At 37.0% G+C, this 24535-nt stretch overlaps 3 protein-coding genes across 3 annotated transcripts; 1 reads left to right on the top strand and 2 right to left on the bottom strand.

Annotated features, from left to right (window-relative positions):
* The first annotated feature begins 6966 nt into the window (after positions 1-6966).
* On the top strand, positions 6967-11232 carry LOC113715116 (pre-mRNA-splicing factor SLU7). Its single transcript, XM_027239290.2, has 10 exons — positions 6967-7148; positions 7435-7598; positions 7767-7879; positions 8137-8547; positions 8699-8834; positions 8950-9249; positions 9961-10177; positions 10481-10584; positions 10675-10743; positions 10835-11232. Exons 1-10 carry the CDS (start codon positions 7133-7135, stop codon positions 10907-10909), a joined length of 1605 nt encoding a protein of 534 aa, XP_027095091.1. The 5' UTR covers positions 6967-7132; the 3' UTR covers positions 10910-11232.
* Positions 11233-14649: 3417 nt separating this feature from the next.
* Positions 14650-19836, bottom strand: LOC113715107 (mitochondrial import inner membrane translocase subunit TIM44-2). Its single transcript, XM_027239279.2, has 14 exons — positions 19619-19836; positions 19370-19485; positions 18637-18720; positions 18425-18500; positions 18164-18208; positions 17625-18068; positions 17452-17520; positions 16651-16715; positions 16501-16569; positions 16345-16417; positions 16131-16235; positions 15640-15711; positions 15454-15516; positions 14650-15030 (listed from the first exon to the last, which is right to left on the bottom strand). Exons 1-14 carry the CDS (start codon positions 19694-19696, stop codon positions 14899-14901), a joined length of 1491 nt encoding a protein of 496 aa, XP_027095080.1. The 5' UTR covers positions 19697-19836; the 3' UTR covers positions 14650-14898.
* A 2160-nt stretch (positions 19837-21996) lies between these two features.
* LOC113715097 (uncharacterized) lies at positions 21997-23230 on the bottom strand. Its single transcript, XM_027239269.2, has 2 exons — positions 22696-23230; positions 21997-22424 (listed from the first exon to the last, which is right to left on the bottom strand). The coding sequence occupies exons 1-2, from the start codon at positions 22854-22856 to the stop codon at positions 22088-22090; spliced, it is 498 nt and encodes a 165-aa protein (XP_027095070.1). The 5' UTR covers positions 22857-23230; the 3' UTR covers positions 21997-22087.
* Positions 23231-24535: the final 1305 nt, after the last annotated feature.

Raw genomic sequence — 24535 nt, 5'->3', positions numbered from 1 at the left:
AAAAGGAAAAAAAGAAAAAGAAGAAGCAGCGATATAGTAGGAGTATCTGTCGGCCAAGCTTATTTTAATTTAAAAATAAAAATGTGTCAGTCAAGCTATCAAATGATCATTTGAGGGGGGGGGGGGGGGGGGAAAGGGTTCCCAATGATTGATTTTGCCAATCAGTTCCTCAAACTTTCATTTGCAAATTAAATTTCTCAATGGAATTTCCAAAATTCTAGTGGTTATCTTCCGTTCTTTTAGATAGTCTGTGTTGGCTATTTGGTTTTAATCATCATCAGTAGTAAAAGCAGGTAGTAACATCTAGTGACAAAATTTCGGCACGCAAGAAGTCAAAGTTTTAACGGTAAAAAACTATTGCTGCTGATAGTCCAGTTGGAGATGCCGCCACAAAACAAATAAGTAATTTGGAAAATTTTCAGCGACAGTAGTGTGAACTTTTGGCATCTGCATCTTCGAAGGATTAGTCCAGAATATTTGGCGTTAGCTCATGAGTCATGTGTATGCCGAAACTAAAACAGATAAATTTTAAAAAAAAGGGGAATTGGTGTCAAGCAACTATCGACTAGCACCGTACGTACGTGGACAGCTGCGTGAAGATTCAGGAACGTACGTACGAGAAATCAGAAGTTCAGAACGCGTGAGGCAGCATTCCGGTCCCCTCGTCACGTGTTTTCTATGGACCGACCAGTAGCATGGACGGCTGATGGTAAAAATCGTTCAAAAGGATATAAAAAATTTATGAACAAACTGAACAATTTAAATATTTTTATAATGAGATTGTAATATTTTATTACTTTTATATAAATTTTATGTATGATAATTACATATCTGTTATAATAATATATAAATAAATTAATTTAAATTATAGTAATCCATTTCAAAATCTTTTGAACGATTGTGACAACCTTCGATTATCTCTCAGTCGTGTTAAATGTGCTGCACTACTAACAGCGGTGATAATTGAAGATGCGTGTTGCGCAAATTTTACACTGTAGTTGAGGTCTCCCGACTGAATTGTCGAAAGGCTCTGGCCCATGAGATATTCGACCGAATCTTTCATCCATTTTCGGTCCAACCACGTGAATTGTGACTGCTTGCCACCAACGTCCCGAGGTCGGATGCCTTTATGGTAGAAACCCGTTGACTGTGTCTATGGTAGGAAGGCCTTTAGAGGCCGACACGTGTTGCAGGTGGATGGATTGCAAACGGAGACGTTAGGCCGCGGAATCGCGCGTGGAGATGCAACGTTAACATGTTGTCTGCGGCTGCAAGGTAAAAGCACAGGTTCGAATATTGCCTATTATATGAATACAATAGTCAATTGTTTTGAAAGACTATTGTATTCATATAATTTCAATTGTCTGCCTAGATATTGCCAACTAATTAAAGACAACTTTTATTTAACATAGCAAATACATACTTACATAAGAAGATGGTAATAAGAATACATAAAATAATTAATGATACCAAAAGTTATCCTTAGCGTTTGGGTTTTACATTCTTATTCAAATCTAATCAGGGTCAAATTTGGGTTAGATATATACAAATTAAGTAGTATTTTAGAGTCGAATGTTCTATATTTTTTCCTTAAACTATAATGTTACTTTTTTTAAAATTTTTGGTAGAATTGGTGTTGTTATTATCATATTTATCAAAAAAAAATTTCCACGTTAAAAGGCCGGTAGTACTTTTTTTTTATTTACTGATTTCATAATTTAGATTTCATGAATGGTACCATTCTTTATTTTTTAAATCCACGACATTATTTTCTTTTGTTTTCTGTATAATTTTGCTATTTTACTTAGAATTACTAAGTTAAAAGATAAAATATTATTATTTACTTTTTTACTTTTACTAAGTTTGGTAATGTTTTCTTTTTATTTACCTTCCCACTAATAAATTTCAAACCAAATTCCTATATAAGTGGAGCCACTTCTTACTTATTTAAATTAGAAAGGCATGGAAGGCACTTCTTACTTAGAAAAATGTTATTTGCACTCCATTTTTTATTATTTGTAATTCCACCATTTGTTTTATCATATAGTCTAATTAATGAAAACTATATGATCAAAATGATTATTGAAGTGTGAATAACAAAAATATAGTGTAAATAATCTTACTTATTTAAATTAATAAGAAAGCATGAAAGGATGTCATATTTGTTATCTCTTGTTATGGTCTTATAGAAGTTTTAATTGGAGTAGAATCATAAATAACGCAAGGTAATCGAAAACGTGATAGGTTGAAGTACAAATAAGATAACATACACATTAACCAACAATTTGAAATGAAATGATTTTAAAAATTAACTAACAATTTCAAATGTGAAGAGTAGATGTAGAAGTTAAGAGAAATATATTTTATAAATTAAATAAAATGTGAAATGCTAGAAAAATAGAATTGGTAGTGGGAAGACGTGTGAAGACTTGTTGCTAAAAATTCTTTCTCAAATTTATATATATATATAGATAGATATAGATGTCTTTTTTTTAGTGGTTCAATCTCATATTCATGAACTATCTGCAGAAAAAAAAAATTCTGGACTATACTAATTTTGCTATACCAACTCTGTTATTCTTATTAGTGTATTAATTGTTACGCTATTTCTCTCATTTTGTTGGGTCTACATTAATACAAGTGTAATTGTTATTATGTCTCGTGTCCCAGAAAATACATAATATCCTATTCAGGTGGATACGTGCAACAGATAATAAAATTGATGGTACAAATTTAGAATGAATAAGTTGCTTTTGCATAACGGTTGTAAAGATTTCTTGAGACTTTATGAATTAGGTGTCTTGTGTTTGCAAAAAGAATTTCAGAAGATTTTTTGTATTGGAAATGGAGTTAAAACTTGCTATAGGTTACTTTCCTGTATTTCAATCTTATTGTAGAGGGTAATTTTCTGTTGAACCTAATTTTTTTCTGATTATATCCAACTAATAAATTAACTTAAGAAAATAGATAATTTATGGAGGAAAGCTATAAGTAGCTGGTGCTTATTTTGAAAAATAGATTTATTTTTATTTTATCAAATAAATAAATTAGTTTATGAAAAATGGGTACTCTGTTCTTATAATGGAGGAATGTCATAAAGAGCTAGTGTTTTAATCAAAAGGATCTATTTTTATTTTATCCGATAAATAAAATTTTTGTATGCAAAAATGGGTACTCTATTCTTATAATGGAGGAAAGTCAGGAAGAGCTAGTATTTTATAGAAAAATGTGTTTATTTATAGAAAAATGGGTACGCTGTTCTTATAATGGAAAAAAGTCATAAAGAGCTAGTGTTTTATTGAAAAACGGGTTTATTTTTATTTGATCCGATAAATAAAATTTTTTATGAGAAAAACGGGCACTGTATTCTTATAATGGAGGAAAGTCATAAACAGGTAGTGTTTTATTGGAAAATGGGTTTATGCAGAATTTTATTTTATGCATAAATTTTTTTTATGGAAAAATGTGTACTCTATTTTTATAATGGCGAAAAGCCATAAAGAGATAGTGTTGTATTCAAAAACAGGTTTATTTTTATTTTATCCGATAAAAAAATTTTTGTATGGATGTCTAGATAAAATTTATTGATCGGATTAAAAGAAAATTTATTTTAACACTCATTTTTTCAAAAACAAATTTTCTTTTCGAAAAAAAAAAGAAAATAAGCCCGTTTTCTAATAAAATAGTCGCTGTTTATGGCTTTCCTGCATTATAAGGAAAGAGTACCCATTTTCTCAAAAACAAATTTATTTATCGAAATAAAATAAACATAAAGGCGTTTTACAGTTAACCACCTACTATTTACGGCTTGCCTCTATAAATTATCCACTTCACTATTTTTCATAAGTTAATTTACTAGTTGGATAAAATTGGAATAAAATTAGGTTGAACAGCAAATTACCCTTTAGGATAAAATTGAAATACAGGAAAGTAACTTATAGCAAGTTTTAACTCCGTTTCCACTACAAAAAATCTTCTGCAATTGTTTTTGCAAACGTAAGAAGAATAATTCATAAAGTCTCAAGAAACCTTTACAACCGTTATGCAAAAGCAACTTATTCATTCTAAAATTTTAGCATCAATTTGATTACCTATTGGACGTATCAACGTCAATAAGATAATATGTATTTTCTGATACACGAGACATAATAAGAATTAAACTTGCATTAATGTAGACCTAACAAAATGAGAAAAGTGGCGTAACAAATAATACAATAATAAGAATAACATATTTGGTATAACAAATTTAGTATAGTCTAAAATTTTATTTTTTTTCTGCAAATAGTTCACGAATATAAGGTGCAACCACTAAAAAGAATGACATGCATATGTAATGTAAAAATGAATATAAAATGAATGTAGTTACATTGTGTCATCCGGTATTCGGGTCCATAGTGGAAGCCGAACTTCAATAATGGAAAGCCAAAGTTGAAGCTTACTTCAGACGCTATGGGGAAGAAGTGGGGTCACCAAATATTTGGTACAAAGGAAAGACTTGCAACAACATAGTACGGAAGTCAGTCTGCTGTTTGCTTCCATCCGTACACGCTTCTACTTGATTCCCTATGCACGCGCTCTCCAACAATTTAACGTCTCCGTTTAAACCATTTTGCCCCCAACACGTGTCGCTCTCTGCCGGCATTCTTACCATAGGCAGGTTCCTACCATAAAGGTTTCCACGTCCCAAGTCCCAACCTGCTGGTACTTATCACAGCAATCTCCGCCGCTAACTGTTTGCGCCATTTCAAAACTTCAACCTTTTAATATCTATTAGTAATTTATTTTTAAATTTTAAATATAATATGAAATATAGATAAATGTGAGGATAATATGAGAATAAGAAATTAAAAGTAACTTTAATGAAAAGACAAATATTTTAAAATAAAATATATGATACTTTTAATAAGCCGTGTGACACGTGCAAGGCACTATGATTGGCCTTTCGTGTGCATAATACTACTGATCGCTCTTATTTACTATTAATGATAATTATGGAGACATACCACGCACGTAATCTTTTCTATTCTTTTATTCTTTTATTTATTTAACTAGTAGAAAAAGACGACAAATTACACCGGCACAACTGATGACGATCTCACACCCATAACAATTAATCGGGGGCTGATTTCATTTTTCACGCATAAAGCTATGCCTTGAACAGGTTGCTGAGATAAATTCACCTATTCACGTGGTTTTTGCGAGTCAATTGTGTGATTGATGCTTTATCCAGATTAGCTAAATTCTTCTCAACTTAGCGCGATTTCTCAACCTTCTAATTTATCATCTCACGTCAAATGCTTACTTAGGCTAAATAAAATGCAAACTCCATATTACATTGGAATAATGAAGGTGTAATAATTGTGGTCTATATTTTCTTAAATTATTATATTTCCTTCCACTGACTGAAGGCAACATTTTATATCTTCGAGATTTTGCCGAAAGAGGGGAAAAAAAAAAAGAAAAAGACAAAGCTGCGCCGTAATTCTGGCTTTAGGAAGATTGGCTTCGTTACGTGAAACTGGCCTTGGACTCTCTAATCGAGTATATCTTTTTTTTTTTTTTGTCAAAATCTGATCGAATATATTTGTCGGAGAATAATCTCTTGTCAATGACAATAGCCACCACCAACCCGTACCTCTCGCCAATTTGTCATTATATATGATTGCTTTTCAACAGTTAACTCCCATCGACTCGAAGGAGGGATGGGTTGAATGGTACGGAGGGAGAGAGTGTAAACAAGAGATCCTGGATTTGAATTCTTCTGTTTACACTAAAAAAGAAAAAAAAATTCCATCGACTCCCTCCTCTCTCTCTCTCTCTTTCTCTCTCTATTTCGTTATAGAAATGTCACTGCAACCAAAAAAAAAAAAAAAGGAATGCCTTCGATTTGCCTTTTATTGGATTAATAAAGTGGTAGAAAACCCACCTCAATTTACTGGAAGCCCACTTGTGCAGTTGGACTTCCATAGCCGATTTTGTGCCCTACGAGGCCCAATATTGAGTGGATAGAAAATAGGGTATGAGCCGTAGAAAATATTGGGCCTAGTTGCAATAGAGGAAACTATGGGCCTGCATCAATTTTTCGGTATCAAAATTTCTCTTCTTGCTAATTAATTGCTATGGACGCCCCCAGACTATCACTTTTCCTTATATTACCAACTAAACTATCAGTTTTAACTCCTCGCTAGCTTTGCATTTTGTTAGCAAAATACTCATATTCATCAATTGGCATCGTTTTTGTTCAGAAATAGTTAAGAACTTTAATCAATTTTAGCACTGTGATGTAAATTGATATATCAGGTGCTCAAATGCCATAATTATGGTAATTTAGAATAATATTACAAAAAGTGATAATTTGAAACTACAAAATGGAATTAACTGCCTTCAGTTTTTCAAAAACTAATTTTTTAAATACTATAAAAAATTTTAAAAAGCACTATAAAAGATACTCTAAAAAGTAATCTAAATTTTGTTTAATATTTAAAAAAATCTCAAAATATATTTTAAAAACTCTACTACTCTTAAATATTTCAAAATATTTTCTAAAAATATCTGAAAATATACTCAAAAAACTCTGTTACAGTAAAATTTTTCAAAAACACCTCCAAAAACAACTAATCCAAATGGGGCTCTAGAAACCATCTATGGTTTAATTAAATTCTTGAACATGCCCAATTTTTGTAGCTTACCATTTTCACATAAATTTTTTTTCCTTAAAAACATTTTCACACAAATCTTAATAATCCAATCAAAAGTAACATACATATATATATATATATATATATAAATTGAAAAAACGAAAAAAGAAATTGAATCTAGAAGTCAGGTGTAATAAGGCGGTTACAGTGGTCCGATTAAACCGACCCAAACCCAAAACTATATGCGTACATTAAAAACAAGAAAACCTTAAACGGCATCGTAAGAGTCGTATTAGATTATTTAGATATTGGCCGACGCCGAGTCACCAGATTGGATTGTTCGCCTTTTCTTCCCCTGGGCGTGGGCGTTCCTAGGGATGCAGAGCAGTTTTGTATCAATCTAGGTTTTGGGTGCCCTATCTAAAAGTCGACACCAAATTTCTTCTTCGCTCAAAATTGTTCTGTAACTGAGCTTCGGTTGTGGGCACCTAAAGATGGCTACTGCTTCAGGTATCCCAATCTTTGCATCCACTTCAGATAATCATCGATTCAACTTTTCCCCCCTTCTCACAACAGAAAATCTATGTTTTGTTTCATGTAATTCGATGCAATTGATTTTTTGTGCTATAGCGTCAAGATCGAGATTTCTTAATCCGAATTAACCTGATGATAGATGTTCTGATTCAACAAGTATTTGTTAATTAAATGTCTGGGAAAATCTCTTCTTTCATAGCTTAGCCGATTTCTTTGTGGAAGTGAGATTGATGGTGGGTGGTTTTGTCAAATGAAATTGCAGTGGCTTTTAAGTCTAGGGAGGATCATAGAAAGCAGCTGGAATTAGAAGAGGCGCGTAAGGCGGGGCTTGCGCCGGCGGAGGTTGATGAAGATGGCAAAGAAATCAATCCCCACATTCCTCAGTATATGTCGTCAGCACCTTGGTATCTCAATGCTGAGAGACCCGTAAGTTACCAAATTATCTTTCACTACTTATTTTGTTTTATTTTTTATTTGTTTTTGCGGTTTGTTTTGGGGAAGAAAAGGGGATTCCTTGTTTTGGTCAAATTGATCTTTGGCAATTTATTTGTCACGTAATTGACTGCAAAACTTTGATTTTTTTGGGTGTTAAAGAGTTTGAAACATCAAAGGAAATGGAAGTCGGATCCAAATTACACCAAATCATGGTACGACAGAGGTGCCAAAACATTTCAAGCTGATAAGTTCCGTAAAGGAGCATGTGAGAAGTAAGTTAACTCTGCCTCCTTTCTTCACTCAGTGTATGCATCTATCTAGTGTATCATCCTTGCTCTTACTACTTTGCTATGGGCATATTGTGAGGATTTGGGGGAAACTCACCTCCCCAAGCATTACCGATTTCCTCCAGGAGCTTCTGGAAGTTCACTTGATCCTTTTTTTTTAGCTTCCCATCAGTAACGAACGGCTTAAGATTGAATTAGGTTTAGAGTATATTTTGTTCATCAAGATTTCTCTGCTGTTACAGCTGTGGAGCTATGACTCACAATGCAAAATCATGCATGGAAAGGCCTCGCAAAACTGGAGCAAAGTGGACCAATAGGAATATTGCGCCAGATGAGAAAATTGAGACCTTTGAACTGGATTATGATGGTAAAAGGGACCGATGGAATGGATATGATGCAGCAACTTATGCTCAGGTCATTGAAAGATATGAAGCAAGAGATGAGGCAAGAAGGAAATTTTTGAAGGACCAGCAGCTTAAACAGTTGGAGGAGAAGAACAATAGCCAGAACAAAGAAGGGGACAGTGATGAAGAGGATTTTGAAGATGCTTTGAAAGTAGATGAAGCTAAAGTTGATGAGAGCAAGCAGATGGACTTTGCTAAGGTAGAGAAGCGTGTTCGAACTACAGGTGGTGGGAGCACTGGAACTGTCAGGTAATTTTTTCCCTTTCTCTTGTCACTTCCGGTGGACATGTGCGTTGTGAGTTTTTTTACATTGTTCTGTGCCTTTCTCTGCATGGTCCAATTTTGCATCTATATTTACTCTTTTGAAATTATACTGTGTACTGATGCATCTTTTTTTCAGGAACTTGCGTATTCGAGAAGATACAGCAAAGTATCTTCTTAATCTTGATGTCAATTCTGCGTACTATGACCCCAAAACCCGTTCTATGCGTGAAGATCCTCTTCCTGATATGGATCCAAATGAGAAGTTCTATGTTGTAAGGACACTTCTACTCCAAAAGTCGTCTTATGTTTGGTCTCCTTTGTTCTGTAATACATTGTTTTTCGTGTATATGTTCCGGTGGTACCAATTTTTGGTTCTTTATGTTTCAGGGAGATAACCAAAACAGATTAAGCGGTCAAGCTTTAGAGTTCAAGCAGCTGAACATTCATGCTTGGGAAGCATTTGATAAGGGCCATGATATTCATATGCAAGCAGCTCCATCCCAAGCTGAATTACTTTACAGAAATTATAAGATCAATAAGGAGAAACTGAAGGGTCAAACAAAAGAGAGTATCATGGAGAAGTATGGCAATGCAGCTGCTGAAGAAGAACTTCCAAGAGAACTTTTACTTGGTCAAAGTGAGAGAGAAGTTGAATATGACCGTGCTGGTAGGATCGTAAAGGGCCAGGTGATAACAAAATTAATTGTTATATTCTCTTGTTTACCTAAATTTTGTAAATTTGGTTCAGTCTTGCTGTTATGAGATAAGAGAGTCAAGATTGCGTGCTTGCCTATTCATTAGCTTCTATTTTACTCTAATGTGGGTTATCTTAATCACTATCTCCTAAATTGGGAGGCTTGGTGAAAATCCCAGGGTGTTCAAGATTTGCAATAATATTTGGGATTGAATAGCATTGGAAGATAAATTTTATTGAATATCTATACTCGAACGATTCAATTTTTACTCATTGAGCTCAAAATAATATTAGAGAGACTCTGTTGTATGGAGATTAATTGAAGCCAAATTTTCTTTTCAATGGCTTTTGATGAGGTCATCACTTGATTTTACACATAGGGATATCTTTCGTATTGTGCTTATTTGTATAATTAACTGTCTTTACCTTCATCTCGATTTACTTATTTTTTTTTCCTGTTTGTGATGGACCAGTCAATTTATGAGTTTTGTTCAGCTTCATGCTATACTTCAGTTTACAATTTTGTCTTCACACAATGCAATGTGTCAAATTAGTTTTAAAACGTTGATCAGGGCACTTTTCTATTGACTTTGTTCTTTTTCCGCATGGGAGGATCAGCTGGCATGTACCGGAGGATTTTTTATGCTAAGATTGCGTTCAAATGCTTTAATGTCCTAATTCATTGTGTATGTGCTTTTCTCTAGGAGGCATCCCTTCCACGTAGCAAGTATGAGGAAGATGTTTTCAGCAACAACCACACAAGCGTCTGGGGTTCATGGTGGAAGGATCATCAATGGGGCTACAAGTGCTGCAAGCAGACCGTCAGAAACAGCTATTGCACTGGGTCTGCCGGAATTGAAGCTGCTGAAGCTGCAGCAGATCTTATGAGGGCAAATATTGCCCGCAAAGAGGCTGCTGAAGGTTAGTTTCTCTTAAACGCCATTTTTGACAAGTTGCTATAGTTTTTAAGGTTCCATCTTTAAATTGTCTTTATTGTTGTTTTTTTTTTCAAAGTTATCAAATAACAATTTTGGAGCAAAGATTTCAATACATAAAGCAATAATTCGATATGCTGTTGTACCTCTGAATGAAAGTTTGGTATACTGGTGTCTGTCACCTGACAACTTGTGCTATAAGATGGGAACTTAATTTCTAAATTGAGGTTTTCTGGATGAGTTCATATATTGGTATGTATATGGATCTGAACTGTCATTGTAAAACCAGAAACGCCAGATCCAGTAGAGGAGAAGAGGCTTGCTACATGGGGAACTGAAGTTCCTGATGATTTGGTTCTGGATGAGAAAAAGCTGGCTGAAGCACTCAAGAAGGTAAAGAAGATTTTTGTGATACATTTTTGTAATTGGTTTGCTAGGATTTGTGTATGACTTGATATGTGTTGCGTGGATCTTTTTGAGCAGGAGAATGAAAGGAGAAGGGAAGAGAAGGATGAAAGGAAGCGCAAGTACAATGTCAAGTGGAATGATGAGGTCCGTCCACTTGTTCCATTGTCAGCTTCATTTTGTTTTCTCCCGCCTATTCTTGCGGTTTACTCACCTGTCCCCACCTTGTATCTATCAGGTTACGCCAGAGGATATGGAAGCATATAGGATGAAGAGAATCCATCATGATGATCCAATGAAGGACTTCCTGTAGCTGACGTTGGTGTAAGATACCACAAAATTGTGGAGAGGGGATATGCTGATAGGTCTGGAGTTCATTGGTCGAGGTTTTTTCATCTCTGTATGCCGTGTTTTGGTGCAGGACTAGAGTGAGAGTGACTATGTACGTGTGATCTTGGTTGGTTCTGCTTGTTGACTCTACCTGCTGTAAAACCTCTTGTTTTCCACTTTTTATAGCAAATAAAATCCGTGGGAAATTTTTGTACATATGGGAGGATGTTTGTGTGTCTCGTGGCTGTACATAATTAGATATTTATTCAAGTTTATATGCTGTGCGAATGCACTGCTATCCAAGTATGTTGGGGTTAAGCCCTATACTGAGCCTGTTCGGGATCAACCGAGCACATTCGTGCTCGATTATGTAAGATTGGAAATTTATCAGCAGACCCTCGAATTTTTCCTTCCAAGAAAAGAAGCAAAAAGTTAGTTGACCGCCCTTAAAGCCTGGTCTTGCCGCTGGAGGTTCTTTTATGTATCCAACAAACAAGAACGTTGTAAATCAATAGCGCCTCCTGGCCAGAATGACCACTGGCAAATGTGTACGTCACCAAAATTACGCTTTATTCTAAAACATGTTACTGGAACACGGCGGGAAAGATAAGCAAGAAAGCGTTCAATTAATTGCTACAAGTAATGAGCCAGCTGCTCTTGAAGCAGCATCTCTGCGCGGAATCGAGTAATAAATTCCTCTGCTCTCTCGTTAATTCCGTTCATCTGTGGCGATGCCAGCACCAGCGATTCCCACATATCATCTGCAGAATGCATGTTCTCGTTCAGTTTCTCCTCTTCTTTGCTCGTTCCTGCCGTATTTTCTCGTTGATCAACGAGCTCAGGCTTCTCCGTATTCAGCGTCGATGGACATACCTCCTGGTACTCCTTGCTAGCAGTTGTTGCAGCAGCTTTCTTGGGTGGCTGCGAATGCACCCTAACCAAGGAAACCGCAGCAGGCTCGATAAACAGCCGGTCAATATACACAGCCGACGGTCTTTTATGGACGTAGTAGGAGCGTAAAGTTTGTGTTTGTGATGGCTTGTGTTTGAATCTCTTGCGCTGGACTTTGGACTGGGTACAAAAGGCAGGCCAGCAAGAAGTCTTTTTGCCAGTTTTCTTCAGCCTATTCTTGGGTTTCTTGATGGTTTTGGATGGATGAAGCTTGTGTAATTTGGTTTGCACTTTGTCAGTGAAGACCCTCCACGCCTTTCTCGAAGGCAAGAGTTTGTTGAAGCTCAAGCAAGACATAGAGACAGCAAGGAGATGGTGGACGGGATGGGAAGGTATGCCAGTATCCGGAGTGGGTTTTCTTTTATACTTGCTAAAACCTGCTGCATGGGTCGGCATACGATGCTCTGCTGCACCAGTGATCACTTAATTCTTACGCTAATTGTTTGACGCGGAGGAGAAGAAAAAGCAGCCAGTAGCTGTCAAAATGCGTATAGTTTCCGCAGAGTTATTAATAGTTAATTTACCATCTTGAGGATAGGATAGGACAGGATTAGCTGATTATGACCTCTCGGAGCTTTTTCAAATTCTTGATCTCTGCTACTTGCTCCTCATCCATTCAATAAATTGATGCTGCCTTTTGCCATATACAACAATATTCCAGAATCGGAATGCGTCCCCTGGCAGACGTCAAGGTCATGGATCTAAGCCGAATGTTGTACTATTCTAATTGGTCATACTGTAGAGTTTTCCTAAGGTAGTTCAGACATGCATCGCTTAACTTGATAACAAAGCGCATCCTAGTTAATAACAAAGTGCATTGCTTAACCTGCAGTAATCGACAGATCACGAGTTTAAGTCATTAAGAGAGTAAATAAAAAATTACCATTGATTCTCTTTAGGAGAAAAAAAAAAAAAAAAAAGAGAAGAGGAGGAAAAAATTGTGTTGCTGAACTAGCTGGAAGTTGAGCCAACATTGACCAGCTGATTAGCAATAAATTTCTGGAAGTCTGTGTATGATTGTAGGTGACACAATACATCGATTTGATTTCGTTGGGACGTGGGATTATCCTAGTTGCTGTGGTGCTTGATGTTGACCATACGTACTAGGCTATCAGACTACCCACAGTTTAGGGTTTTACTTGAGATGAATATTCAAAAGTTAAATACCTCCAATGAACACGAGAATGATAGATCTACGAGTGACCGAGCAAGCCTGCACAAAGTGTTTTTGATTCGTTAATGCTGATAGCATTCGTGAATCGCGATAATCATACTCCGGGGGGTGCTCTAGTTATCACTAAAATTCTTTCTTTCTGCACAAGCTGAAAATGATTTGGAATTGGAGGGGGGCCCTGTTTGGGGTGGGAAGCAAATGACAGTAGTAATTACTTTTGAATCGCTTGCGATCAAAACTTCTTGCACTCATCTTACGGGAAGGATGCAGAGAAGACAGTGTCGGACTGCTTTTCTTTTGGGTTCCCAATCCCTCCCGCCGCCTATCTTCCCATCACCACTCCAAATTTCGGTTAGCGACCAATTGTTATTATTTGTTAAGAGTAGTAGTAGTATAATTTACTTCTGCCTCTCCGCTTTTTTGATCAACTTGCGAGATTCTTTATGAATAAAGATGGACACAAGAACATAAAAAAGGTTACTCATGATCACCTTTTGCAGGGCATACTTTGCTCGGTTCATGCTGATTTTTAACTTGAAAAAAGGCTTAATTTGACTAAGAAAGTTGGGAACGGAAGTGGGCAAATCAAAGTTGCGGTAGATTTGATCCTAAGACAGAAATCGTGGGACAAGTACATCTTCCACCTGTGTTCTTTGTCACCCTATCGAGGGGTCTTTTACCTTGTTTATTGTTCATTGCGTGAAATTGTACTTCACATGCAATTTGGAGAATTCAGGAAGTGAAGGATGAGGCAGGGACCGTCTACCGGACCAACCAGAACCACCTCCCTATGCTCAAAAAAGATTCCAAATCCGATTGAGCTACGTTCTTGCCCACCAAATTATTTTCCCAACAGGATATTTCTTCACAAGCCCATTCGTTACAACTTAGGCAAGACTGCTTACCAAATTACCGCTTGGACGAGGAGAAATGGATTACATAGGCAGATCAGATGAATAAGGAGGAGCCTTTGATTGATTCATTCATTCATGGCTGCCAAGTGACACAATTATAGATATCCAAGCAAGCAAGGCTGATCCATCACGAGTGCGAGGTGTCAAAAATGGTTTTCAAGTCTGCAACTTCCTCTCCTTCTTGATCCTGTTAAGAATGTCCACTGCTGCTAGGCTTCTCGTAGCTTTCTTAGTGTCGCAAAATTTTGTAAGCCCACACATAATAATGTTAAAATCGTTATATAAGATCTGGGCCTTACATTTTTTTTAGCCAAATCACGGCCGGCAACCTTCCAGACGGTTGCTACCTGCAACCATCCTTGCCCCAACTCGCACATCAAATATTAAACACAGCCACATGAGCTCTAATAGTTTAGGATAATCGAGTTTGAAACGAAGAGCTTTCATTGCTTATTAAGCAGTCTTCTAATTTAGCAATTACTACATGCTGCCGAGGAGTTCCAATGGCGTGAATTGTAATCTGATACAGTGGAATCCCCAGTGCCGTATGGTCACATTCATTCCACACAGAGATATGTGTGGGGTATACCCGGCACAAAGGGATTAGAAGGGGAGCAGCAACACGAATTGTCGCAATATACCTTCTCTAAAAAAAAGGCCTGGAACTCTATAACCAAGAAACAATTCCAGCTCACAACAATGAGTAATATTAAATTAAAATCAGTCACTCATTCAATGGTGAAGTACATACTCGAGCAAAATTTTGAAAGAAATATCTAAGATCAAGCTCTAAAAGAAAGGGACGTCTCCCATCCTCTGTGATCCTCAATTTTCTGGGGGGAAACAGCTACCCTTGGGCACGCCAAAAAAGTTTTCCTTCCCCACGAAACGTAACCAAGAAGATTATACTACCAGAGCAACACGCTGGATATCTCAGATGAGTGCCTGAACTCCAAATTGTTGCATTTCTCTAAGCCTCCAAATTGGGTAAATGGCACCTTCTCCAAGTTCTTCGGGAGGCACTTGCAGCATGGCCCAAGCATAGTACACAGTATGTATGGTATCCTGAATTACCAACAACATTAACAGGCAAAAGTCAGCAATGAATATTAAATACCAAGAAACAAAACAGACAAGAGGATTGAGGCGCAGCCTTTCACCATACAATACATCTCCTAGACTCTTTCTTTACTGTTCTTTGCTCATTTCACCTTAACCTTTGCCTTTTCTTTCTTCACTTGCTCGTTTCCATGTAACCAGTAATGAATACGATTGTGGAATTTGGAAAACATACTCTCAATAATAATCCTACTTCTAAAACAGCATTGTTATATCTCACTGTTGGAAAGTTTCCAATAATAACAAAAACAGTTGCATATGGTTTCCTTTTTCTGTTTTGCCAAAAAAGTTGTGGAACTAAAGATGCTACCAAATGCAGGCATATGTGATGCAAATGACTAGAGAGAAAAAAGAGTCACACAATTTCACCTTGCCCCCTTCTGTCACTGCACCATGTCTATCACGTACACAGTAGATTTGTTGTGTTTGGAACTGCACATCAACATTTTCAACGTGTAAATGCAACACTCCATATAAAAATAAAAAAAAATTTGAACACTCAGCATTCTGTTACTTCAGGAACAGAGAGAGAGAGAGAGAGAGAGAAGTTTATACAGTCACAATAATTATTGGAGAGTCTCCCATCATTTTGGTCTCTCTAACCTCCACATCTGATATATGTAAAATCTGCATAAATGCAACGCAGCATCATTTGGCATTTTGGAATAAACAAACATGTTAAATAACTTCAAGACATGATCAACATCATCCCAAGCTAGTGATTATAGCAAATTTCAAGCCAGGGATAATGCATTTGCAACCCCAAACCTTCACATTGATACAGTCAAAGATGGTTAATCAAACCCTACTTGTTATTTAGGCACTTTGATGGTTTCTGAATGTCCTAGTGATTATCTGGGATGATACTTTTCCGAGTCCCTAACTAATTCACTTCTCATGTAATGGAAAATAGCAACGTAAAGATGCAAATTTATCAAAACTACTAAATTCTCAAGTAACCAGATATGTAGGTCAAAAAAAGCTGTTTACAACATTCATATATGTATCTTGAACTTGTATAAATATTGCAATTCGAATTCCCCAACCTTGTGATCGAAAAAAATATCCTGGCTTTCAAAAGCATTGTGCTCAGCCTTGCAACGTTCAACCACCTCGGAGCTACAATACTTCTTCAGAACTTCAAAATCTTTCTGTATATGGAGATGGACTATAATGTTAATTTATCATCCACATCAACAGGCATGAAAAGATGCCAAGGCCATTATGTGGGAATGAGAGTGTAGATGGGACTAAACTCACCTTGAAATAAGCATTTAATACTGGTTTTACCACTTCTTGAACCTCAGACACAAATTCTGGCAGAGAAAAAGACCTGAAGATACCAAATTTATATCATTTTATCAAGTATCTTTTGATAAACATCAAAAGCTTGCAGAAAGTAGAGGTTTTCCATACGGATCTCTTTGACGTATCTCCTTGAATGACATTGCAGTATCTGTTTCTCCAAAAACAGTTTCATTTAGACTGCCACAATAAATAGGTAAAATCAGAACTATGAACATATCTTAAATTCTGACAAGTCTAGAAAGTAGTAACACAACATACTCCTGGATTTTGTGGACAACAGGATGATCACTGGTATCCCATCTCTCCCTTACATCCTCTGCAATCTGATAATTCAGCCATACAATAAACTTGATATCAACTTGCTGAAAATTTTTCTGTTTATCAGAGTACTAAAACTGGAAATCAAATGCCAGGACCTCCAAGGATAAACATTATATTGATTTTTTTCCCATGAATTAGCAGTGCAGAGAGAGAAGATAAGGCTTTGCTTCTTTAAACAACCATAACTAGGAATATATGCCAAATCAAGTCATTAGATTCAGTAATCGTTCTTGTTCTTTTTTTTCCTCCCCCTCAGTCTAAATACAGTTGAAGTTCAGTACCAACAATTATTCAAGACTAGTCATGATAACACTGCTTGAGTGACGGGATGAATGACAATTGAAATAATATGGAATTTACAACGAGTACTTTCTTTATCATTTGCCTCTTGCAGCATTTTTATCAATTGAGATAATATGGAATTTACAATGAGTACTTTCTTTATCAATTGCCTCTTGCAGCATTTTTATCAATAACGTTTTACACTTTCTACCCAAGAGCAAGGGGAAAAATGGAATGGCCATCTACCTGCCCCTCCATTCCCCCCCCCCAGCGAGGGGCCTCCCAGAAAAGGAAACAAAACATGGAAACAAAAAATTGTGCAAAATGATCCTTGGTCAGTAATTTACTCATTCATCCCACCATATCACTCCTCCCTGCAAGTTGTTAAATTAAAATCAAAATAAAATGATCATGTTATAAAATGCCAACAAGTCATGTCAACATAATCACAAGTACCTCTTGGCTCTTCGTGACAACTGGTTCGCTCATCCCTCTGACGCGTTTGTATAATGGATGACCGCGCATCTGAAACAGTGAAAAGATCAACATCGATTGGAGAGTCTTGCAAGTGAAACAAAGACTTTACATGTGAGATAACAAATAAACACCCAAAACCATGAAGTACTTACCTTCTCCATGAATGTGTCCCATTTCTTGCCCCATTTGGACTGCTTAGAGGGTAAGATCACAAGATCAGTCCTAGTGCTCTTTCCAACCTTGATTGAAGGGTCTGCTGTTTGGGGAGAATGCTCAAGGTGCTTTCTCTTAACGGCATTTCCTTGCAACTCATCCTTGACAATATCATAACCCTTCTTTACAATATCAATAGGCTTAGCTTCCTTTACTTTCTGGAATGCCATTGATGCCTTCGCAGAAACAGAAGAAACACCAGACTTAAACTTGTCAAAGAAGGCTCCTGCATTGTCACTAGGGCCAGATTGCTGATGTTGCTCTTGCTGCTTTTGCTCTCCAAATCTCATTTCACCTCCGTCCTTCCCATCGGAATGAATATTTTCAGAAGCTCCAGTAGATTCTGAAGACTCTTCCTTCCTAAATCCAAATGATTCTTTGACCTAAACCACAAATTAGAATATAGTTAATTTCATGTTTGCCTGAATTGGGGCTTATATCTATCATGTCAACCTCTAGAGTGCAATAAATGACAAACCTCAGCTTTAGCAGCTGAAATCTTCTCCTCCACATCGGTATATACCTAAAGTCAACATAACATGCCACAATTTAGTACCAACCAACATACATATGTGACTAGACTAGCTATTACTAGTCCTTGACTGCAAAGAGTGGTAACCAGAAGCAGATATCTGGTAACTGTGCAAGGCATGATCAAGACCACCACTCTGTTTCACGATACAAGTTCCTTTAGTAACAGCAGAAGTCCCAGAAACCCTCGTAAAGGCAGTGTGTATACCTTTTTAGCTGTAGATTCGGCTTCCGTCCAGACACCATCCACATGCTTGTAAAGCTGCTCAGTGGTCTGCTTCGTTCTGCATTCGCCAGTTCACCATCTCAGGATCTCCAATGGAAGGTCTGCCAGCCTTGACATACAACAGTATGTCTCAGCCTCTAAAGGGAAAGCTAGAAAAATTGAAACTAAAAACTACAAGGGTTTTGGAACATTACCTAGCTTTCAGGTCTTCCTTCACTCCTTTCAGCTCTTCTGCTTTCTCCTTCAATTCCTTGACTGACTGTTGAAAATCCTGATTCCTGCAATAAACATATTGAATGGAAGAAATAGTCATAAAGAATCAGAGCGGGATCTATTTGTCCACCATAACTAGGTGATCCATTGATATGTAATCTAACATTCAATTTGCGGCATGTCAGTTAGAAAATATGAGAACAAGAGGCCATGATTTTGCAACTGATCTTATAAAGAAGTTCAAAATCTAAGCTCAAGGAAGCAACGTCAAGAAATAATCTGAAATTTAAAGAAGCAAATCTTGTTCTGCTTTCCAATTAACTTAACTTCATCATGCAAAAGAAAGCAACTTTAGATATTATCAGCTTAACCACAAAACTAGTAAAGCAACAGCCTCTATTCCTAAGTATAACTAAGCTAAGTGCAATGTGAACATAACAGCAGCAGTAGAATGTTACCGAGCGTACATTATAACCATACAAACCAGCACGTGGCACAAAACAAGAAACCCAATCTAAAACTGAATTCTCCCAAAGACAAAGCGCCAAAACAATGACAATTTTACTATTTTGATATTTTCTGCAATCTTCTAGTGTGGCAGCAAACACATGCGGTTCTAGTCAGCATTAAACATAAAACGAAGTTAAAATCAGAATTTCCAAAAGTCTCAAAATGTAAATCACGAGAGAGAGAGAGAGAAGGAAAAAACCATACTTGCTAGCTTCCCCCTTAATTTTGTTAGAGAACTCATTAAATACGCTGAACTGACGCCTAACCCCAAACCCATTTACTTGTGTAGTTAACCTCAATCTTGTAGCACCACTGCACACCTACACCACCAAAAAAGCCCAAAAATTTAGTAATTTGAAACAATAATCAGGACAAACATTATTATTGAGGAGGGATTTCAACAGAAGAACAAGAAGGCTAAAGGGGAAAAGAATAGAAAGAAAAGAAAAAAACCATTTGGGGTGCTAATAGCTGCCGAAAAAGGGGCTGTCTTGCGATAAACAAATCACGAACTAATTTTTTGCTGGCCATCTTCTTCCTCTGGGAAGGTTTTTTCACAGAAGACTACCTCTGGAGAAAAATTTTTTGTGGGTATTTCCTGGTTTCCTCTCCACCACCTTTTCTCACGAGTCTTGGAGGAGGGGATTCTCTGTTTTAGCTGTTTAGGGCGGTCTGTTCCAGTTCGAATTGGGTCGGGGAAGCCAGACCCGTTGTCGGAAGATATTGGGCTATTAAGATCGGACGGGCTATCAGGATGTATGGGCCTAAGATTAAAAAATTGGCTCCTTTTGCCCAACCAAAAATGTTCTTTTCAGGCCCACCTTATGCTGTTCAATAATGTAAAACGGTAAATTTAGATAGAATAAATCTTATATATATATTGACAGTTTATATACACTATCACAGTTGGATACACGATACATGCAAATTTTGGGTTTCAAAATATCTTATCTTGTGAAACAGCTTTGCAAGTATTTTAATGGACTTTTTCCTCTTACTTGATTATTATTTTTAACATAATACCTTGCTCAAAAAATAAATTAACGTTGGGGGGATGAAAGGTATATCTTTTAATCATAGTGAAGTAATAATTTGCTCCATCATTCTCCGTTACCATCATTGAGCCAACCATATGACTTGCAAATTAAGACTTTAAGGTGTGCGAAGGTATCTGTTAAATTGTAGTAGATTATTTACTCCACCCTCAACTTTTACTTACTTGTCATGGTAAATACCCTCCATATCCTCCGGGGAAGATTTTGGGCCTGTTTGGAAGTTTAATTTTTTAGCAAGTTTATATTATACTAGTTTTTTAACAACTTTTGCTACAGGAACCCCAAAAACTTATCAAAGTTTTTAACCTACACACTTAAAATATCCAAAAACACAAAAAAAAAAAAAAAAATTCCGTTCCCACAAAGCTTCTTCTTCCTCCCCCACCACTACCTTCGTCGCCGGCCACAACCTTCGCCACCGATTCCTGCACCGATCACCTCTTCCGGTGCCAGTCCTTTTTTTTTTTTTTTTTCCTTTTCCCCTCTCCCCCTCTTCCTTCCCTGCCATCCTCCCCTCTGTCTTTTTTTTCTCCCTGCGTCTCCCCCACCAATCTTCCCCTTCCCCTCTGGCCGATCTGGTCGCGAGAGAATCATTTCATTGGTTTTTGCCCCAGAAAATTACACTTGCAGGCCGCTGTGTTTGTTTCTCTGCCAGCTACCAACTTAAAAAATCTGACCAAGAAGATACGGCAGAGGTCCTCTTAAGTAGTTTGCACTTAAAACTTCGCAGAAAAATTGGTCGTCCTTGCACTTGGGAAATCTTCATCGAATCCTCCTTCTGCTCGTCTCAATCAACCACAGTGGCTGTGGTGCACCACTACCACGCAGCTCTTTCCCCATCTTGAATGTTCAGGCGACACACTAAAACCTCGCAACGGGGTAATTAGCATTTAGCATCAATCATGCAAGTATATAAGAACCTGGCAAGGAGTTAGGGGGAGAAGGAAAATTGCAAAAAAAAAAAAAAATCATTTCGCTGCTTTATCTGCCGGCAAGAGCAAGGAGAGGAGAGGGGTGAAGAGGGAGAGGAAAAATGTGAAAAAAAAAGAAAGAAATCAGGCATGGTGAGAAGCGGGAGGGGAAGGGGGTGGCGGGGTAGAAGGATAAGGCGCAGAGGGAGGTGGCGGGGGGAGGGGAGGAGAAGGGGAAAGGGAGGAGAGGGGTGACGGGAGGTGGCATTGGTGGAGTTACTGCTGGGGGTGGCAGAGGTAACGGGGAAGAAGAAGAAGAAGAAGAAAAAAAGAAAAGAAAGAAAAAGAAAGAGAAAGAGAAAAAGAAAATGAAAGATAAAAAAAAGAAAATGAAAAAAAAGTTTTTCACCTTACAAAAACTTCTACAAAATTTTTCACTGTACAAAAACTTTTAAAATTTTTTCAAAAACTTCTACAGTGCACTACAGTAAAGTTTTAGACAAACTCTCAAAAAATTTAGGTTCCAAACAGGCCCTTTGTTTTGTATCCTCAGGTATGCTAACTCAGAGACGCAAGCCCCAAAAAAAAAAAAAAAAAAAAAATCATGCGAGTCCATGGAACAATAAATCCACTCCAAAGAAAATGGGCGGAGATAGGATAGCGCTTGAGAACTTGCGGTTTATCATCGCTCCTCGAGAATTGGAAATCGCAGGCCTTGTTAATTAAAGGGTCTCATTACCTAGATACGTAACGTTTTGCAGCCGTACCAAAGCGTTGATCAATCAATTAATTATGGGTTCGCAGACAAGGAGAGAAATAAGCTGAGCAAAATCATTTGTCACACACACACACACACACACACACAAACCACGAAAGAAAGATATATATAGGGATCCACAGAAAAGAATAGAATACTTGAGAGAGAGACACAAAAATTCAGGATCAAAACGGGAGAACTAGAAATGAAGGTGGTTACAAGCTTGATTGGCATGGCGAAAGCGTTGAGCTTGAAGGGCAGCGGCCTGTTTGGAGACCAAAGCCTGGATCACCAAAGTCTTGATCTCCCAAGCGGAGTAGGGATAGCCCTTCCGGGCATAGGAGTTGAGGAGTGCGGCGGTGGACTCCTTGACCAACCCAGCAAAAGCGTTGCCCAAGTCGTCGCTTCTGGATGCTGCTTCTAATAGCGTCAGATCGTACCTGAATCTCTCGAAGGCCCTGGAACCAAATACATTTGATACCGTAGACATCTGGGGAACCATTTTCGGCCACGACTCCGCTCTGCTGCTCCAGTATCTGCCCCAAAAAACATATATAATTATTTTAGGTACAACGTCTCGTCCCATATCTACCTCCATTCTCCCCTGATGATTAGTTTTTCTTGTTGATAGTCGTGAATAATGATGCAAATGAAATAATAATAATAAATACCCAAAATGAAAATTAGAATACAAAATTTGTGTTCATAAAAGAAAAAGAACACTACCTACCGATGCCGCAATAGAAATAGTAAAAAAAAAAAAAAGTAGTGATAAAGGAGAGGTGAGGTCCGTGAACTTCAACTTACTGAGGAGTGCATTTTCCTCTGGCTCTGGCGAAGACAAACCCTGGAGCTGTTGCTGCTGCTGCTGCTGCTGATGCCGCAGCCGCCGCCGCCAAGAAGCAAACGATGAGAGAGGAAACAAGAAGTCGACGACTCAAACAACAAACCAACAATAATGTCACCATCTCGGAACTGATTAAAAAAAAAATCCTAGCTCTACTTGCGCATCTAAGTTGTTGGGTTTTCCATGCAACACCGAGTGGGGAAATACTTATATATAAATTTGAGTTTTTGGATCTGGGCAGAAACAAACTAGTGCTCCATTTGAGATCCGGGCAGAAACTAGAAAGGGGAAAGGGGGAATGGTTACCGCACCGGTAACGGGACCGACCACTTTGGGAAGAGGAGCACGTTGGGTCTTACACAGTGGATACTGAATGTGTGGTATATCATAGTAGTATATGATAGTATATGTACTGCCACTACCGCTGTGTCTTGCTCCCCCTATACTTTTTCGAACTCAGATGCCGCTGTCTTTTTGTCTTCGGACTGACATTTTCATTTTTTTGTGGACGTTTCCATCCTTTCCTTTCTCCGGGCATTTTTCTTTCAAGGGATAATTATAGAAACCTCCCTTTTGAAGTTTCTGATAATTGCAATCACCTCTCTTAAAATTTAAAAAATAGTACCAACCTCCCATATCATGAATTTAGAGCTTATAGTTGACATAAGATAGGATAAATTTACTTATATATCCTACGAGTTTAATGTTGTTAGTAAACAAATTTGAGGCAAAAAAATTAGGACAATAAATAAATCTAACATAACTAATTAAAAAAATTTAACAGTTATTTTTTTGTTTTATTAGGCACTGTAAGTGCATTTACAAAATGGTACAATTTTGATACTCCAACATTGTGCCATTTGTGATGAATAGCACTTGAGAGAACAATGCAAATCATATATATATATATATATATATATATTTTACATAGAAGAGAAGTAGAAGCAAGAAAATGTAGAAGAAAGAAATCTCCAGATAAGACTTCATAAAAGAATAAGTTTTGGTAATTTTGGTTGGGTTTATTTCATCTTATGCATTCATGAAACAAAAGGAGAAAGAAAACAAAAATCAATACAAAATTTGAAGATTTTTCTGTTTAAAATTTATAGCAATCAAAAGATGATAGATAACTAATCCTTTATCGTCTCAACTTAATACATTAAATTATGGCGTTAGTTATAGTATGATGAAATTGCTGTGTCAATCATAAAAGAACATAGTTGTGTATGAAATATTATAAATAGTGTGAGATCGATATACTATAAAGTATGACAATAACAAGCTCTCTTATATTGATCAAAGGTAAATATTTTTACTTGATCAAGAGTCTCTTTATATGTTTTAGAATCTCATATTTTCTGAACATATGTTTGTTATTTCTTCCAAATTTTACTGTTGCCATTGTTTTCTTTGCACATATATCATTTGAGTTTCACTAATTATTTCTATCTCTTAATATTTTTCATTCTTTTATTAATACTACCTCACAAGAGGTAAAAATGGTACAAATGGAACAAAATTATTATCTCACTTTCTAAAAGACGTTTTTAATGATATTTACTCTAACATGAGCTGAAGTTGCTATCAAAATATTAAGTTCATGAGAGGTTAATGTTATTTTCCAAACCTTAAGGGAGTTGAGTGCAACTGTCAGAAACCTCAGGGGAGGTCTCTGCAATTATCACTTCTTTCAATCACGGAAGGGTAATTCCGTCTAAGGACAAAAAGGACCCATGCTGGACTCTGTTATCTCTTTTTTTTTTACTTTTTCGGTAAACAACACACTAGTAAAGTTAGTAG

Source organism: Coffea arabica, chromosome 1c, assembly GCF_036785885.1.
Source record: "Coffea arabica cultivar ET-39 chromosome 1c, Coffea Arabica ET-39 HiFi, whole genome shotgun sequence".
Classification (NCBI taxonomy): Eukaryota; Viridiplantae; Streptophyta; class Magnoliopsida; order Gentianales; family Rubiaceae; genus Coffea; species Coffea arabica.
This window is presented reverse-complemented; position numbering and strand designations above follow the sequence as displayed.

Bases quoted from the DNA above. Each gene is read 5' to 3' on its own strand.
- LOC113715116 (XM_027239290.2), top strand. The intron at 10,178-10,480 runs GTTAGTTTCTCT...TTGTAAAACCAG, and splicing joins CCGCAAAGAGGCTGCTGAAG to AAACGCCAGATCCAGTAGAG. The intron at 10,744-10,834 runs GTCCGTCCACTT...TGTATCTATCAG, and splicing joins ATGTCAAGTGGAATGATGAG to GTTACGCCAGAGGATATGGA.
- LOC113715107 (XM_027239279.2), bottom strand. From the start codon at position 19,696: ATGGCCAGCAAAAAATTAGTTCGTGATTTGTTTATCGCAAGACAGCCC. The intron at 18,501-18,636 runs GTAATGTTCCAA...TGGCGAATGCAG, and splicing joins AAGGAAGACCTGAAAGCTAG to AACGAAGCAGACCACTGAGC. The intron at 15,031-15,453 runs GTGAAATTGTGT...TTGGTAATTCAG, and splicing joins CAGTGACAGAAGGGGGCAAG to GATACCATACATACTGTGTA.
- LOC113715097 (XM_027239269.2), bottom strand. From the start codon at position 22,856: ATGGTGACATTATTGTTGGTTTGTTGTTTGAGTCGTCGACTTCTTGTT. The intron at 22,425-22,695 runs GTAAGTTGAAGT...TTTTTGGGGCAG, and splicing joins AGAGGAAAATGCACTCCTCA to ATACTGGAGCAGCAGAGCGG.